This window comes from Monodon monoceros, unplaced genomic scaffold, assembly GCF_005190385.1.
Source record: "Monodon monoceros isolate NGI ecotype Baffin Bay Population unplaced genomic scaffold, NGI_Narwhal_1 Super_Scaffold_9, whole genome shotgun sequence".
Classification (NCBI taxonomy): Eukaryota; Metazoa; Chordata; class Mammalia; order Artiodactyla; family Monodontidae; genus Monodon; species Monodon monoceros.
Genome location: NW_021703786.1, coordinates 16,480,639 through 16,498,822, shown reverse-complemented (window position 1 = coordinate 16,498,822; position 18,184 = coordinate 16,480,639). Strand labels below are relative to the sequence as shown.

General features: G+C 57.4%; 1 protein-coding gene across 1 annotated transcript; it reads left to right on the top strand.

The window, feature by feature from the left end:
• Window positions 1-14,298: 14,298 nt before the first annotated feature.
• On the top strand, window positions 14,299-17,470 carry NEUROD2 (neuronal differentiation 2). The gene is made up of 2 exons (XM_029212703.1): window positions 14,299-14,529; window positions 15,663-17,470. Exon 2 carries the CDS (start codon window positions 15,668-15,670, stop codon window positions 16,814-16,816), a length of 1,149 nt encoding a protein of 382 aa, XP_029068536.1. The 5' UTR covers window positions 14,299-14,529; window positions 15,663-15,667; the 3' UTR covers window positions 16,817-17,470.
• Window positions 17,471-18,184: the final 714 nt, after the last annotated feature.

Sequence of the window (18,184 nt, the reverse complement as noted above, 5' to 3'; positions counted from 1 at the left end):
GGGGGGGGGGGGGGGGGGGGGGGGGGGGGGGGGGGGGGGGGAGGGAGAGACTGGGGATTCCAAGGCCCGCCTCTGGGAAAACCCGTGGACACCGAGAGAAGAGGGCAAAGGCACCCTCAGACACCAGGACAGGTGGGCAATCATCTGAGACACTCATTGACACACATTCATTCATTCATCCATCATCCAGCCCTTTCCCCATTCAGGAAATTCACATTGGGTGCTTTTTTAAAAATCAACTCTATTGAGTTAGAGTTTATATACAATAAAATGTACCAAGTTTAAATATAAATTTCTATGAAACATTTCCATACAACTTGTGACCACTATCAGTACAGATATAGAACGTTCTCATCACCCGCAAATGTTCTTTTGCCCCATCCAAGTCAATCTCCCTCCCCCCTCACTGGGTGTATCATAACTCTTAGCACACTATTTTGAGACATGTCCTACCCACTACCTGTCTTTGCATCATCACCTGCCTGCCATAGTGCCCGGAACGCAGTAGCACTCCATGCTGTAGAGGGGATGGATGGAGGAATGAATGAATAGATAAATACACGAGTCGTAGAAATTGGCAACGCGTGACGTATATGGAGCATTTACTCTGTGCTGGACACGGGGCTAGGCCTTTTATATGTATTGTCTCATTTAATCCTCATTAGATTCACTCCGTTTTATAGATGGGGCAAATGAGGCTCAGAACTTCTGCCCAGAGCCTGCGTTCAAAGGCAAACCGTCTGACTTCAGAGTTAAGTACAAGATCGCTTGCATACACAGAACTGGGCTTCTCTCTTGCTCAGAATTGGACCGGGTTTCTCTCTCTCTCAGCCCAGTTTGGACCAACCTGGGTGGGAAGCAAAAAAATCAATGTGCGGAGGCTGCCCTCTGGTGGCAGACATGAGTACAGCGGTATCTGTTCCCTCTGGCGCCCCCAGGTGGGATGCTGTTGAGAAGAATGAGCAGGCCGGCAGCCCACGGCGGGGGCAGCCTCAGCCCCGGGCACCTGGAGACCCCCTGCTCTGGCCACTGCCTGGTGCCCCCCGAGGTGCCAGCTGAGGCTGCCCCCGAAGAACGCCAGCTGCCGGAGCCTGCCGCCTCCCACCCCCTCCACCAGCCTCACACACACTCCAATCCTGGTCCAGTCGGCTGCTTCCATTCCCTGAAGAAGAGGCCCTAAAGTTAAAACAGCTGTTAATTTATAAACCAATTTTTCCGTGACTGCTTAATAAATCGCCAACAGCTGCTCTGCCCCCCCTCCTGCCCAGGCACCCGGCCCCGAGGGCTGCACGGAGAAGCTCGGGGCCGCCAGCCTGCCCCTCCTGCCTCCTTCCCCCAACTCCCCAGCTTGCCCCCAATCTCCCAAGAACTGGACATGTGTGGGGGAAACCCCAATGAAACCCAGCTTCTGTGGGCTTCAGTGGAGTGGAGAGGGGAGGATGATTTTTCTACAGCCCAAAGGCCATCCCTCCCAACGCCCTAAAACCCCCAACCCAGGACTCCCAGGCCCAGAGGGTAGGTGTCAAAGGTTTTCTTAGTCCTGGGGGAGATGAGGTGTTCAGATTCCCTAGAGAAGTTCCCCTGAGCAACTGGGAGGCAAAGGGAACCTGGACTCATCCCTGAGCGCACTGGAATCTCAATTTGCATATCAGGGTGGTCCCCCTGACAGATGCTAACAGACTCACTGACCCTGCTGTTCTCTCAAGGGGGGTGGGAGGTGCTGGGAGGCGGCAAGGAATGCTGGGATAACATCCCCGCTCTGGGGAGATGCCCACACACACTCATCCCCAGGATAGTGAGAGGAGGGATCTGGGCCTCCAGAACATTCACTTTGCCTAACTTCCACTAGCATATAAAAGGCACCATGAAAATCCACGCGGGGTGGGGGTCTTGTGAATGGCAGACATGAGACATGTTCTTTGCATCTGCAAGTTCCAAAGGCACCCAGGGTGAAAGGCCTGCTGCTACTGTGTTCCCTGACTCTGCTGGGCAAGAGTCAATCCAGCCATGCTGGACTTCCCTAGTGGCACAGTGGTTAAGAATACATCTGCAATGCAGGGGACACAGGTTCGATACCTGGTCCGGGAAGATCCTACATGCTGCGGAGTAAGTAAGCCCGTGTGCCACAACTACTGAACCTGTGCTCTAGAGCCCGCGAGCCATACCTACTGAGCTCGCGAGCCACAACTACTGAAGCCCGCGCGCCTAGAGCCCGTGCTCCGCAACAAGAGAAGCCACCATAATGAGAAGCCCTCGCACCAAAATGAAGAGCAGCCCCGGGCTTCCCTGGTGGCACAGTGGTTGGGAGTCCGCCTGCCGATGCAGGGGACACGGGTTTGTGCCCCGGTCCGGGAAGATCCCACATGCCGCGGAGCAGCTAGGCCCATGAGCCATGGCCACTGAAGAGTAGCCCCTGCTCGCTGCAACTAGAGAAAGCCCGCGCGCAGCGATGAAGACCCAATGCAGCCAAAAATAAGTAAATAACTTATTTATTTTTAAAGAAAAATCCAGCCATGCCCCTGTAGACACAAGGAGCTCAGTAGGAAACGGGGAACAGTGTGGTAAAGCACACCAGGTCAGAAGTTCAAATCCCGGTCTCCCACCTACTAGCTGTGTGACCTTAGGCAAGTAACTTAACTTCTCTTTCCTTCCTCGGTGACTCCATTTATAAAATAGGGATAATAATTACAGAACTGTTGTGAAAATTAGACAAGCTGAGGCACAAAAAGTGCCTGGCACATCGTAGGTGCTTACGGTAATGTGACAGTATTCTTTCCCATCCCCCTGCTGGAAAGAGCAGAGACTGGATCTCCTAGCTCCCCACAAGTAGCAAATCTTGGGGTGGGGTTGCTCAGGAGATTTCCACGGGTGGGGGCAGGTAGGTGTTCTGGGGACAAAACCAACCTGGATTTCTGAGTTATATGGTTCTGACTGGGTTCTCTCATTCTGGGCCCTTCTGTTCCCTCCCATTCCTCAAACCCCCAACCTCCTCCTGACTCAGGTAGCCATGGCCTTTCCCCAGCCTGCTTCTTGGAAAAGAAGGAAAAGCTTCCACCTGACTCCAGCTCCTCGGAGCCCCACCTCTCAAGAAGAAAGTTCTCCCCACATTCGTCTAATTGAATTCCCTTCCATTTCTTCTCTTGTTCTATTAGCTGTCATGACCCTTTCCTGCCCCACACCCAGAGACCTGCTGGCCTCTACTGTCATTCAGGCCGCGCCTGACTCTGCTACATCCTCCCTGTGTGCCCAGAGCAACTTAGTCAACCTCTCTGAGCCTTGGGTTCCCCAGCTCTAGAACGGGGAGAATCCCAGAACCTACCTCCTGGGTTGTCATGAGGGTTGAATGAGACAGTACCCATGAAGTTCTTATCCTTAGCATAGGGCCTGGCTCTCAGCCGGTGCTGAGGACATAGTGGTGGAGAGAGAGGCGGTAGAGTGTGGTGGAAAGAACCCGGATGCCAGAACTGGACTGTCTTGGTTCAAATCCCACTCCACTCCTCGCAGCTGAGTGACCTTGGGCAGGTTGCTTAACTGTCTAGTACCCGTGTTTCTCCATCCATAAAAGGGCCTGTGATAGAACCTATGTCACTGGGGGGTTGTGAGCCATCTAGAATTCTCGGAACAGGTCTCCAGCTAAATAAATGTTTCCCTGAATTAACAGTATTGTGAGTTGCTGTTACTATTATGGGCCCACTAGAGCACTGACTCCCTTTAGGCCTTGCCCCACTAGGGGCTTGTTGATGGCAGAAGGTTGCAGGGTGAGCAGAACCAGACTGGAGACCCTAATATTGGGCTTCCTGGCTCAGGACAGACTCGCAGGCTCCACATCCTCAGTTTTCCCACCTCTGACATCCCCCTAGACCCTGGCTTGGGCTCAGTCAGGAGGCACAACCCTCTACCTCCCTGAGTCAATGCTCCTGCAAACTCTCCAGCCCCCGCCCTATGCCTAGGTCCTGACTACCTCCTAGAAGAAAAAAACCAGGTCCCGGGGGCCCACTCAAGCCTAGGACTTCTCTGCCAGGGTGCCAGCTGGTGCCCATGGAGGCGGTGTTGCAGTTTGATCATGTGGAAAGGGAAAGCTTGGAGGTACCCCTAGCCGTGGTGGCCCCCACCAGAGACGAGACTGGGGCACCCAGGACATCCTGGAGGCTTCCTTCCCCTGGGGACAGGCTGGGGTGAGAGCTAAGCTTGTCTTGTCTGGTGCCTCAGTTTACTCAGCCATCCTGGAGATGGAGTCTTCATTTCTGTCTCCCCGGGGCGCCAAAGGCCTTGGCATTGGCCTCTCGCAGCTCCTTGCCCTCTTTCCTTTCTTAAAGAAACCGAGCTCAGCCTCCTCCACCCGGCCCGGATTCTCTCCTTAGAAGCCACCCAGGAGGACCCTTAGCCCGGGAGGGGAGGGGGAGAGCCAACCCCGTGCTGGAGATCGCCTCTGCAGGACGTGGGGCTGCACCTCCAAGCCCGCCCAGGGCCGGGGTCGCCCCGCGCCCCGCGCCCCTGCCCCTTCCCGCCGCCACTGGCCCTTTAAGAGCCTCTCCGCGCGCCGCCGTCCCGGATCAGCCAGAGAGACCATTAAAATTTTATGCAGAATGAAAATGGGCCAGGTCTCCAGCTTCCTCGCTCCCATCCAATGATTTATTACTCGCAAATACCACAGAACTAATTAGTATAGTAATTAATTAATACGCATTTGCATATTTGCATGTGCAATTAGTGCAGTGGAGTGATTACTGGGAGAATGAGGGGCCCTGGATTGTCAGATGTGAGGAGGAAGTGGCCTGGAAAAGAGTTAGTGGGAATGAACTTTGTAGGGAGCGCGAAGGCGGGGAGGGAGGGGGAGGCGAGCGGGGCGAGGCCGGGGGCGCCGGGGCGCTGGGCCACCTCGCGAGGCGCGGAGCGGCTGCGCGGGGCAGCGCGGGTTCCGGGCCGAACCGCGGCCACCGGACGCCGGTCGGGGTCGTGACCTGGGCGCCCCCACCCCGCCCGAGGCCCCGCCCCGCCCCCGCCGCGTGGCACAGCTCCAAGAGCGCGCCTGATTGTTATGCATTGTGTTTCTTGTTGCGAGCGGAGCCTGGCGGAATGGGGCTGGCACAAGCTGTTTCCCTGCCACGCGGTGGTGGCACCTTAAAGGGGCAGCGTCCGCTTCCCGCCGCCGCCCGGCCGCCCCCACCCCCGCCGACCCCACCCCCCAGCCCCAGTTGAACACCCTTCCGGGAGGCGACCGGCGGCCCGAGCCGGGCTAGAGGCCAGAGGGCGCGCGCCGAGGCCGCCCAGGAGGTGGCGCGGCCCCAGGGGGCGCGGGGCACGTGCCGAGGGAGCCTGGCAGGCCGGAAGGCAGGCTGTGAGCCGAGACCCAGCGGCCGGGGAGCTCCAGGCCCTCTGCCCGGCACGCGGCGGGGGTGATGAGGAGAGAGCCGGGAGAAAGCCAGGGTGGGAAGGACAAGGAGAAGGAGTGGCAGGGGCCCACTGGGTGCCAGGTGCTTCTTCATAGGACACCGCTTTGCTTCCAATCTTCACAAAAATTCCGTGAGGCAGGGCTCCTTATTCCCATTTTACAGACCGAAAAACAGAATGGGGTGGGCCCCCGCTAGTGATCAAGTAGTAAAGCTAGGTTTCCAGCAGGTCGGTCCATCCTCAAGTGCTCAACGTGGAGCCAAGGGCCAGGGGAAAGAGTGACATTTCCTCAGCGGGCATCAGGGAGGACTTCTTGGTGAAGGAAGCACCTCACTGAGCTTGCAGGGGCGAGGAAGGCACCTCCTGAAGGAGCTGAGGGAAGAGGGATACAGGGTGGAGAAAACCCAGGTTTGATGTGACTGCCCCTTTCCTTGTGTAGAGAGACACCGCCCCCCCCCCCCCCCCCCCACCATGAGTAGAACTGCAGAGACCCAGGCCAGGGCACTGACTCCCATTACGTGGGGGCCTGGATAACAGGCAAACCCTTGGCCCCAGATCCTCCCAGGGTGCCCTCCTTTCCCTCTCTATTGTAGCGTCTGCTGGTCCCACAGTGTGGAGATAAACCCAGGTTTCAGAGAAGGGAACACTTTGTAAAAGTGAGTAAGAGATTGGACTCAGAGTAAGGCAGAGCTTGGTTCAAATCCAGGCTCTGCCACTTACCAGCCATGTGACCCTGACACAGCAACATTTTTTAAAAAATAAATTTATTTATTTTGGGCTGCGTTGGGTCTTCGTTGCTGCCTGCGGGCTTCTCATTGCGGTGGCTTCTTTTTTGCGGAGCACGCGCTCTAGGTGCACGGGTTCACCTAGTTGTGGCTTACTCCGCGGCATATGGGAATCTTCCCGGACCAGGGTTCGAACCCACGTCCCCTGCATTGGCAGACAGATTCTTAACTACTATACCACCAGGGAAGTCTGACACAGCAACCTTAACCTCAACCTCTCTGTTCTTCAGCATCTAGTCTTTAAGTGGAGGTAACAGTAATCCCACATCTGAGGTCATGGTGAGAATGAAATAAGATTGTGTGTGTGAGGTCAGGGCCTGGCACAGATTAACACTGCCACTGTCATTATTTCACTATTATGGATTACAAAACATTAAAGTATTACAGAGAGCTCTGAGGTCCCAGGGACGGGAGGACCCCAAAGCAGTAATCAGGGTCCTAGTTTCTAGTCCCAGCTCTGTCACCACTTATTGTGTGAAACAAGGAATGTTGCTTCTCCTCTCTATGCTGTGGTTTCCTTATCTGTAAGACGGGGCATTGGGCCATGAGGCTCCTACCCCTAGACTGTTCCCTTCCCTCCCCGTGCCCCCCTGATGCCACAGGGCACTGAACCAGGGAAGTAAAGGCTAAGTCTCATTCACACTGTGTTGGGCTCCAGTCTCCCAGGGGCTAAGCCAAGAGGTATCTGGTTAAATTGTGACCTCCTGCCCCGCATGCACACCCCCGCCCCCACCCCCATGCACAGCCCTTTAAGGCTGTCCTCCTGTGAACACCAGCACCACTGCAGCTGTGGGTCCTCTGTGCCCACTGCCAGCCTCAGGTGCCCCATGCTCTGTTACTGGGCTCAAGGGAGGCATCAGAGAACTGTCCGGTACTAGGTACCCAGAAGTCCCCAGCCCAGATCCTTGGTGCTGATTTCCAGGGGAGGAAATCAGGACATGCCCAAGTCATGGACAAGTTCAAAGCAGAGCCTGCCTGGAGGAAAGAAACCTGGAATGCACGCCCGTCCTGTGCTCTTCCCACTGCCCTGCACTGCCCCATCAGGTGCCCACTTTCTGCCATCAATCAGGACTTAACCACTCCAAGCGCACTTCATAATCACTGTCCTTTTGGTCCTCCCATCAGTGCTGAGAGAGACAGCAGGTGGACAAGTGGCACTAGTCCCATTTTACAGATGAGGAAGCAGAAGTTTACATGATTTAACAAAGGTTGAGACCCTGCTAAGTCTGGTGTTCTTTTGACCAGCTCGAGCTCCCTCTTCCACCGACTGCCCTCCTCTGCAGACCCGTGGAGGGGCAGGGGCAGGACATCCCGACTGCTCACTTGGAAAACTGACAAGAAAGGCAGAACAAAGATGCAGTGATGAACAGAGCTTCAGAAACAGTTTTGTATTTAATTATTTATTTATTTATATACTTTTGGCTGCATTGGGTCTTCGTTGCTGCATGTGGGCTTTCTCTAGTTGCGGCAGGTGGGGGCTACTCTTCGTTGCGGTGCGCGGGCTTCTCATTGCAATATCTTCTCTTGCTGCGGAGCACAGGCTCTAGGCACGCGGCATTCAGTAGTTGTGGCACGTGGGCTCTAGAACGCAGGCTCAGTAGTTGTGGCGCAGGGGCTTAGTTGCTCCGCGGCATGTGGGATCTTCCCGGACCAGGGCTCGAACCCTTGTCCCCTGCATTGGCAGGCGGATTCTTAACCACTGCGCCATCAGAGAAGTCCCAAAGTTTTTTGTTGGTGGTGGTGGTGGTGGTGGTGGGGTTTTTTTTTAAAGTTGGTCAGGGATCTGAGGCAAAACCAGCCATACCTGGATGGGGCAGTTGCTGAGGCAGCACTTCCACATTTGTTAGCTCATTTGATGCTTAGCAGGCATCTTATTGTAATTATCACACCCATTTTACAGGGGGGAAGGTTGAGGTTCCATGTCAGTGCGGGGATTGGTAGGGAGGCTGAGGGGAAAGGAGGAGGAGCTTCCCCTAGGCGGGTGTCCTGCCCTGGCTTCAGCCTCCAGTTTCTGGGCAGTGGCAGGACGGACCTTTGTCACCACGACCACTTATTGCAGATACTGTATGCGCCAGGCTCTGGGGCCAGTTCCTGCCTTCCAGGTGGGAGAGACCCATGAGGCAAAGGTCATGGCCTGTGCCTCCGTAGAGGTGTGCAGAAGGCATTAGGGAAGTCTGGGGAGGGCATCTAACCCAGAGAGACTTCCTGGAGGAGGTGATGCTTAGGCTTAAAAGGTGAAGAAAGTGGAGAGGGTGCTCCAAGCAGAGGGGACAGCCTGAGCAAGGGCTCATAGGCATGAGGCTCGTGAAAGCTAAAGGAGTTTAGAGTGGCTGAGGGGCAGAGTTCAAGGCAGGGACAAGCGTCGAGAGAGAGCTGCATAGCAGCCAGACCAGGGTGTCCCTAAGAAGCATGGCCTAATCCTAGGGGTGATGGGGAGCCACTGAAGGTGCCTGAGCAGGGGAATGTCACGTTCAGATTTGACTTTTCAACAGGATGAACAGCCTCGGTCCTATGCGGGAAGCCAGAGGAGCAAGGGCCTGTGGGAAGTCAGAGCTTCCCAGGGGAACAGAGCCTGGGCCAGGTCCATAAGTCAGAAGGGTTGAGATATTGGGGGGTGGCTTTGGGGAGTAGCATCAGCAAAGAAGAAATGGCAGTGGGAGTGGGACTCAGCTGTGTCCCTGGACCTCATCTCCCCTCCCCTCGGGGAGTTGCCTTTACCCCATGCAGTGAAGGTGTGGGGTAGGGAGAGGAAGGAGAGGGGCTCTAAGCCTGCTGAGAGGTGTGAGGTCCAAGAAGGGGGTCTACAGCTGGGCAGGAACCACCCTGGAACGGGAGGCATTTTGGGCCTCATGTGGCCTCAGAATCTGAGCTTGGTGCCCAGGGAATGGGGGTCAGGCACTCCCAGGCTCAGCCTCCATGCCCTGAACCCTCTCTCTGAAAGCTACTTTGAGGGGAACCTGTGACCCCCGCATCCCAAGTCCTCCTCCCCACACTGAAATTGGTTAAAAAAAAAAAAAAAGGCAGGAGGGGGGGTCTGGGGGCTCAGGGATTGACCCGGGGCCTTGGACCTGACTGCTTTAGAAGAGTCTCTGGAGAAAGGCTCCAGTACCCCAAACCCTATAAATCAGCCAGGCATTAACGCAAGGAGCATTTATTGAGCACCAACTCTATACAACCTATTTGAAGCCCCGGACTACTGAGATATAAGGTAAGTAGCCACCACAGTCAAGTCAGCTAGACATGGGTAAATGGTTTCTCCTAACAGAGGGTGGTAAGTACTGAAGCTGCCTGGGAAGATCAGGGAAGGCTGCCAGGAGGAGATGTCCAACCAGGAACACCTCTTGGTGAGGAATGAGAATGAGTTTGATGAAAAAAAGGACTCAGAGGCCAGAGCCTGTCAGGGAAGGAGCTCTTTTCAGAAGAACAGGGCTCAGAAGCTGGAAGTCAAAGGTTATGGGGCAGAGGTCACTGTACTTTTGGAGCAAAGGACCAATCCCAAGGGTGCTGGCTTTGCTGGAGGATTAGTGGGCCTCCTCCGTCGGCCTTTGTCCCAGGTTAGGGGGGGTCTGACCCGTGACTCTCAGCTCACGCCTGGAGCGGCGGGCATGTGCCCACCTATCTTTGCGTGGCGCCTAGGCCCAGAGCGGGAGCCCAGGGCGCAGGCAAAGGAAGTCGAAGAGAATCCTGGTAGCGAGCTCTGGGGGTCAAGCCAGGAGGTCAGCACAGAGGAGGCGGGCTACACCTCACTGGTCCTCCCCCCTCCCCCTCCCCGGTGGCACCACAAGGCACGCAGCCGCATATCACCCGTGCCAGCCCTCACCTCCCGGCAACGTCGCCGCATTCTCAGCCACGCCATCTGGCGTGCCCGCCGCTCCCCAGAACACTGCAGCGGGTGGGGGGAGGGGGCAGCGGGGCAGGTGCCCACCCCAGAGCCAGGAAGAAGCGGCAGGTCCCCTCCCCCAACGTCCTTTTGGACTTGAGGTGGGCAGGGGGCTGGGGAAGAGGGCGGCAGGTGCTCTGATACTTCAGGAGGAAGCTTCGAGCATCCGAATTGATGGAAGAGTCGCCGTCTGGGCAGCGCCAGCCGGCCCCCTCCCCTCCCTCCTTCCCCACAGCACAGCCGATGCCCGGAGCACCGGCCCTCAGAGGATCCCCACATTCCTGCCCTTCCCCTCAAATCAGAGGTGGGGGCGAGCAGAGCAGACCGCCGCCTCCTCGCCCTGCTCCTGTCCTCGTGCTTCACCCGCCTGCCCACCTCAGCCGGGGAGGCCCCGGGAGACGGAGTTAGAGGGCGGCGGCTGGGAAATGGACGCCTGGGTTCTGATCCACCTGCCCCTCGTGGTCTGGCACTATGGTGGGAAATGAAATCTTCTTCTCCGGCACAATTGCCCCCAGCAGTCTTATTTGGAGCATGGTGCTGCTGGTGGTGGTGGCGTCTGGCTAGGTGTCCTTTCTGGGTGTCAGAACGGAACGCGGGTTTACAGATTTGTGTGTGTGTGTGGTGTGGGTTTTTTTTGGTTTTTTTTTTTTTTTGGTTTTTGGTTCTGTTTTGGGGTTTTTTTTGGTGAGAGCAGTTTTATAGAACATTCTCCTGTCCTCTGAGCAAGATTACCTAGACTGCTCAGGAATGACCTATCCCTTCCCTCCCTCTCCCCTCTGCACCCCCAATGCTCCCCCCCAGGACCTACGCCCGCACAAAATGGCTGCCACCCCTCTGAGGCAGCCATTTTAGGTGCCCAGACTGTGGCCTCCCCTGGGACGGGGCTATGTCTCCATGGGAACCTCAGACCCTCAGCTCCCAGCTCCCTGGATGGGAGTGGGCAGCAGAAATGGGAGTCTTTCCGACCTGGCTGAGGTGCCCAGCCTTCTCCTTTCCCTCTCGGAGACCCAGAGGGGACCAGGCCCCTCACCACCTCCCTTCCCCCAATGCCAGGGGGAGGAACAGATGGCATCTCTGGGTGTCCTTCTCCTTCCGTCTCCTTCCTTCCATTTCTGGCTCTTTCTGTCTCTCCATCACTGCATCTCTGCATCTCTGGATGCACAGAGAGGAGCACAGACGTCCCTGTATGTTCATGCTTGTGCATGTGTATGTGGACACGTGTGTGCTATACCTCTTTCAAGCCCATGTCTAAGGCGGGCCCATCCCACACCTCCCTCTGTTCCAATTTTCCCCCGTTTTTTTTTTTTTTTTATTGTATCTTCTAAAAAAAAGTTGAAATGTGTCGAGTGAGAAAAACTTGTTCCATTTTTCTGAAGGAAGAAAAGACAGGGGCAGCAAACAGACTGAGAGGGCTGAAGTTCTCCATACCCCAAGGTATATCCCCCTGACCCCTCAGGCCTCTTTCTCCGGGGGTCTGAAAGGAGCTGAGTTCATTCCTGACAGGAGACAGGGCAGGGATGGAAGAGCCTCTGAAGGGCTCCCCTATGCTGAGGAGGTCTGCCTCCTGCCTGGAGCAGAAAGCAGAGCTGGTAGGGACCTGTGAGGCTTAACCCAGGCCCCAGTGTCCAAAGGAGAGGGCAGGGGGTATCTTTCGACCCCAAGGAAGCATTAATTCACTTACTCATCCATTCATTCACCCATTAATTCAACAAAAACTCAACAAAAACAGTTCTCATGTAGACAAAGCATTCTGAATGTGTATGTGCCGGGGGTATGTGCAAGAAACCAATAGCATAAAGCATGTTACAGTTTACAAAGTGCTTTAATAAAAAGGAGAGTGGACATTTATTGAAGGCGCACTCTATTGCTAGCCCTGTGCTAAACTCAATACATGTACTATCCCATTTAGTGCTAACAACAGCCCTATGAGGTGTAGGATAATTGTCCCCATTTTACAGATGGGAAAATCAAGACTGAGAGCTGTTATGTAACTTGCTTAAGGCATTCAGCATTCTTTAAAGCTGGTAAGTAGGGTGGCCAGGAATCAGAGCCCAAAGCATGTGCTTGTAATCAAAATACCATGTGACTGGGGGGCTCAAGAAGGGCCATGTGTCAGGATTGAAGACCCCCACCCTCTGTAAAGGGACAGGAAAGCCTTTGAGGCTGTGCCCAAACATGGACAAAGGCCTGGCCAGCACCCCTGAGTCTCTGCCCCACCTGAGGCCTATCCTTTGGCCCCTCTCTCTGCCATGCCCAGAGTGCCCCAGACAATCTGCCAGACCATGGGTGGGAGCCTACCTTCCCAGAACCAGGATGTATGAGTGGAGGAAAGCTTACCATTGGTTTCTCATCCTTGGAGACCCCTGAGGCAGACTGTGTGACTGTAGAAGGAGCACTGAGCTGGGAGTCAAGTTCCTGGGTTCTAGACCAAGTTCTGCTCTCCACTGTGTGGTCCTGGGCAAGTCAGTTCCCCTCTATGGGTCTCTGTAGGAGGAATATTAGAGGTGCCTTTCGGTACCTGGTCCTGGCTTACACAGTGCCAGCCCCCCTTCTCCAAGGCCTCCTTGGCCATCATGCGTACCTCTGTTTAGAACCTAATTCATTCTACCGGGCATCAGATCAGTGTCTTACCAGCCCAAGACCCCTTCTGGGGGTCCTAGAGGGAGAAAACTGCTCCTGTCCAGATTGAGGGTGAAACCCCTGTCTTTGTACCACCCAGTGCTTAGCACGTGGTTGCCACCAAAGTGCACGTGGTTAAAGTATTATTGAAGTTGTCTAAGCATATGGACGCTGGAGGGTGGGGAGGGATAGGAAACGTAGGTCTGAAACACACGAATGCCTGAATAAAGGTGTAGACAAGGGTCTCTCTACACCTGGTTGTGATTACCTGCTTACACACATGAATCTATCGGAGTAGGGGTGTGTATCCATTTTCTGCACCACAGAGTGAGGAACACGTGTGTGTGTGTGTGTGTGTGCACGCACGTGTGTGTGTCTAAAGCTACCTCCCTCAACTCGTGCCATTTCCATCTGTGTCTGGCCCAGGGAGAGGGTTGAAAGGTGAGCTGTAAGATAAAACAGCAATTTCCTACCTTCCTTATCAAGACACCTGTCTGACCTACCTCCCCCTGGTCACTTCAAGACTGCTGGAGTTGGCTTCAGTACTTGCAGTATTTTTTTGCAGGGGGAGGAGAATGCTTGAGCCTCTTCCAGGAACTTTAGGCAATTCCCAGCTCAGCCCCCTCCTCCCTCAAATAAGCAAGTCAGAGGACAGGAGACAAAGCCACTGGTGGGATGGTCACTTGTCTAGCAGGGGGAAAGTATGTTAGGCAGGGAAGGGGGGGAGAGGAGGGAGAAGTTTCTGGGTTAGGAATCCAGACTGAGCCCTCTCCCACACCCCCAGATGGTGGGTGCATTGGCTCATCCCAAGGGTTCCTTTTCATTCCCATCCCAACCTACATATACCCCTAAACACCCAAGGAAATCTTTCCCATCAGCTGACACCACTGATACACACACATGTCCCCACAGACACACACACGCCCATGCAAAGGCACAGACATGCAGGCAAGTCTTTCCTTTCCTCTGTCTTTCCCTTGGTTTGAATTGCGTTCAGCCACATATGTTGTGTGTGCGTGAGGGTGGGTGGGGGAGGGGCAGACAGGGATGAGGGATGGCACGGTGCCAACATCTACCTATGGGGCTTAGGCCAGGAACGCCCCCCACGCCCACCCTGGGAGGGGGCCTCAGCTGTCCCTTTGTGACCGAGGGGATCCTCCTGAGGGTCGGGGGGGTGGCGTGGGGTGAAGGCAAACATAGAGGTCCTTCCTCCAGAGCCGAGGGTCTTGTCCCTGACCCACCTTTGGGGGCCTGCAAGGGAGGAAGTGGACAGAACAGGGCCCTGGAGGGAGCATAGAATTGGGGACATCAAAATCCCCCAAGTTCCAGCCTTGCCACCCCATTGTTCCCTTGTGGGGGACTCTATATCCAAGGGGGGCAACTCCTCCTACCTCCCTCTCAATCCCTGCTTTCCCTGCGTTGGGCGGGGAGGGGAGGGAGGCAGAGATATTTATTTATTTCCTTTATTTATTTAATTTTTTTTTTTTTTTTTTTTTTTTTTTTTTGGAGTAGAGAGTGACAGATGGCGGCGGGTCCCGGGGGAGCCGGCTCTCCCCCAATGCAGACGCATGCCAATCACCGTCTCTCATGTGATAGCTGCTGCCCGTGACGTGCCAAGCCCATATGGCCTGGCATAGAGGCTGGTACCCCGCCTGGTAGAGATGCCACACTCGCTCCGCGGTTCGCATGGCGCTCTGAAGACGCCGGCGCCTGCCGCCTTGAGGAGCCGCTGCCCCCGCTCCCTGAAGATGGGGGAACAATGAAATAAGCAAGAAGATTCCTCTTCTCCCCCCTCTCTCTCTTGCCCCCCTCCCCCCCCCCTCCCCTCCCCTCTCCCCTTGACTCCTCTCCGAGGTAAGTTGTCCGAAAGACAGCTAGATCTGACCCGCCGCTTGGGGGGTGGGGGGCAGCGTCTTCGGCCGACAGGAGGGTCCCTAAATCCCCCCTTCCCGGGACGATGCCCCCTAATGGGGTGGGCATCGGAGGCGCCCAGGGTTCCCTCTCCCCTTGGGGCTGCAGCTCAGTGGGCTGCGGAGGGAGGCGTCTCTGCCTGCGATGGGCTTGGGGAGGAGGGGGAAAGCAGGGTCATGGGGGGGCGTGAAGAGGCTGAGATGGGAACCCCCCCCCCATGGTTGTCCCGGAGGAACCTTCGACCTTTCCCTACCACCGAAAAAAAAGAGAGAGAGAGAGAGAGAGAAGGAAACAAACAAATTTGGATTTTTTCCCATCAATCCCGAAATACAACGAGATCTGAAGAGCCGTGTGGGAGGGAGGCAGTTTAAAGGGGGGAAGGGGGTCCCTGACCGCAGGGGAGACGGACGGGGCTCGCTTCTCTCAGTCTCCTCCCCACGCCCGGCTTTCTCAGTCCTCGCCGCCCCGAGCCGGCTCCGGGAGCTGGGGACGCCCGGCTGGAGGAGACGATCCTCCCGCCTCTGGAACTGGGGCTGCGGGGGTGGGGGCCGAGCCGAGGGCGGCGCGCGGCCAAGTTGCAAATTGGATTAGGGAGTGTGGGGGTGAGAGCCACGGGAGGGCGGGGGAGCCGGGCGGCGGGGCCCGGGCCGCCGGAGCCGCCGAGCGGGGCAGCTGCCCCACCGCGGCCGCCCAGCCTTCCTCCACCGCCGGGAGAGAAGAGGCTTCCTGGCGATCGCGCCGCCTCCCCCCGGCGAAAGATCTGCTCCCTAAAGCCCCTGTTCTGTCCCCGACCACACCCGGAGAGGACCGGCGCGGGGAGCGGCCCCTCGTTCAGGCGAGGGGTGGAGCCGGGGCCCAGCGCCGGAGAAAGGGCCTGTGCCGAGACCCCGGGCGGGCGGCGGGGCTGGGCTGGGCTGGCTCGGGGTGGGGCAAGCGGAGGAGGTGGGCACCCAGGGCCCCCCGGGCGGGAACCCGCACCGGACTCGGAGGTGGAGGCGGGTTACGGGGGTCGGGATGACCCCAGCGCTCCCCTAACTCTGTGCTCTCTCCCCTTCCCGCCCGCCGGGCGCCCTCAGGCACCATGCTGACCCGCCTGTTCAGCGAGCCCGGTCTCCTCTCGGACGTGCCCAAGTTCGCCAGCTGGGGCGACGGCGACGACGACGAGCCGAGAAGCGACAAGGGCGAGGCGCCGCCACCACCTCCGCCTCCGCCGGGGCCCGGGGCTCCGGGGCCCGCCCGGGCCGCCAAGCCCGTCCCTCTCCGTGCTGACGAGGTGCCGGAGGCCGCGCTGGCCGAGGTCAAGGAGGAAGGCGAGCTGGGGGGCGAGGAGGAGGAGGAAGAGGAGGAAGAGGAAGGGCTGGACGAGGCAGAGGGCGAGCGGCCCAAGAAGCGCGGGCCCAAGAAGCGCAAGATGACCAAGGCGCGCCTGGAGCGCTCCAAGCTGCGGCGGCAGAAGGCGAACGCTCGGGAGCGCAACCGCATGCACGACCTGAACGCGGCGCTGGACAACCTGCGGAAGGTGGTGCCCTGCTACTCCAAGACGCAGAAGCTGTCCAAGATCGAGACGCTGCGCCTCGCCAAGAACTACATCTGGGCGCTCTCTGAGATTCTGCGCTCGGGCAAGCGACCCGACCTGGTGTCCTACGTGCAGACGCTGTGCAAGGGCCTGTCGCAGCCCACCACCAACCTGGTGGCCGGCTGCCTGCAGCTCAACTCGCGCAACTTCCTCACTGAGCAGGGCGCCGACGGCACGGGCCGCTTCCACGGCTCCGGCGGCCCATTCGCCATGCACCCCTACCCGTACCCGTGCTCGCGCCTGGCGGGCGCACAGTGCCAGGCGGCGGGCGGCCTGGGCAGCGGCGCGGCGCACGCCCTGCGGACCCACGGCTACTGCGCCGCCTACGAGACGCTGTACGCGGCGGCTGGCGGCGGCGGTGCGAGCCCGGACTACAACAGCTCCGAGTACGAGGGCCCGCTCAGCCCCCCGCTCTGTCTCAATGGCAACTTCTCGCTCAAGCAGGACTCGTCGCCCGACCACGAGAAGAGCTACCATTACTCTATGCACTACTCGGCGCTGCCCGGCTCGCGGCCCACGGGCCACGGGCTGGTCTTCGGTTCGTCGGCTGTGCGCGGGGGCGTCCACTCGGAGAATCTCTTGTCTTACGATATGCACCTTCACCACGACCGGGGCCCCGTGTACGAGGAGCTCAATGCGTTTTTCCATAACTGAGACCTCGCGCCCACCCCTTTCTTTTTCTTTTGCCTTTGCCCGCACCCCTGCCCCTAGGCCCCTCGAGCGCAGGGGCACCCCACCTACTCCGGCGCGGGGCGCGGGGAGCGGGCTGCCGGTCGTGCCGCTCTCCTAGGCAGCGCGGTCCTCTTACCTGTGGGTGGCCCGTCCCAGGGGCCTCGCTTCCCCCAGGGGACTGCCTTCTCTCTCCCCAAGGGGTTCCCTCCTCCTCTTTCCCAGGGAGTACTTCTACAGGGACCCCTCTTTGGGCACTCCCTGGAGATCCCCCCCCCACCACCAATTCCCAATCCCTGCACTTAGGTTTTCTCTTCCCCTTTCCCCCTGCAGGCCCAAAGGCTTTGGTAAGGGGGCAGCTGAGCTGTGGGATACTGTTCTCCCCCTATTATTATTATTATTATTATTACTAGAACAGACGCCGAGCTGCCGGGCGCCCCCTCTTTCTTGAAGAGGGCAGAAGTCAGGGCACGGAGCCTGGACCTGGAAGCCCTCATCATCCCCAACCCCTAGTCTAAGCGTTTTGTGATTTTAATTTTGGCGGGAGGGAATGTGGATTGAAGGAAAGAGAGAAGCCAAGACAATTTGTAACTAGAATCCATTTTTCCCTTTTCCCTTTTTTAAACAAACAAACAAACATACAAAAAAAAAAAAAAAAGCTAAGAGGCGACGGAGGCCGAACGCAGAGTCCGGATCGGAGAGAAAACGCAGTAAGAACTTTTAGAAGCAATAAAAGGCAAAAAATACTACTACCAATAATAAAAAGACACAAATATCTATGCAAGGAGGTTCTGACTGAGCCTAGCGGCCCGGCCCGGCCCCGGGATGCTCCCCACTCCCCCGGCCCGCGGGCCGCGCCGCCCAAGCGCGGATCTGTGCACTTTGGTGAAGTGGGGGCCGGCGCTGCCCCCTCCCCTCCCCAGGTTCTTACAATCAGTGACTCGGAGATTTGGGGCCCCAGTGCCACTGCCCTCCCCCGCCCCGTCCCCGCTGTGCGTCCTGCTGTTTTTTAAAAATCTGTTTCCAAATTTGTATGGAATGGCAAACTGTTGGGGGGGTCGGTTTGGGGAGGGAGGGTTTGCATGGAAGACACACACGCACACCACACCGCACGCACACGCAGCCCCGGCGCGGGCGTCCGGGGACAGAGAGAGGAGAGCTCACCGCACACCCCCCCTCCCCGCAGGCAACTCTGTCCTTTCCCGGGACGAGGGAGGAGACCGAGAACTGGAGGCAGCCCCACCCCTGCCCGACTGTGCCTCGGTGGGCGCCAGATGCCCAGCGATTTCCAGTGTCTGGAGAGGGGGTTTTTGTCCGAGACATCCTCTTGGCTCTGGTTGGCAGGTGGGCAGG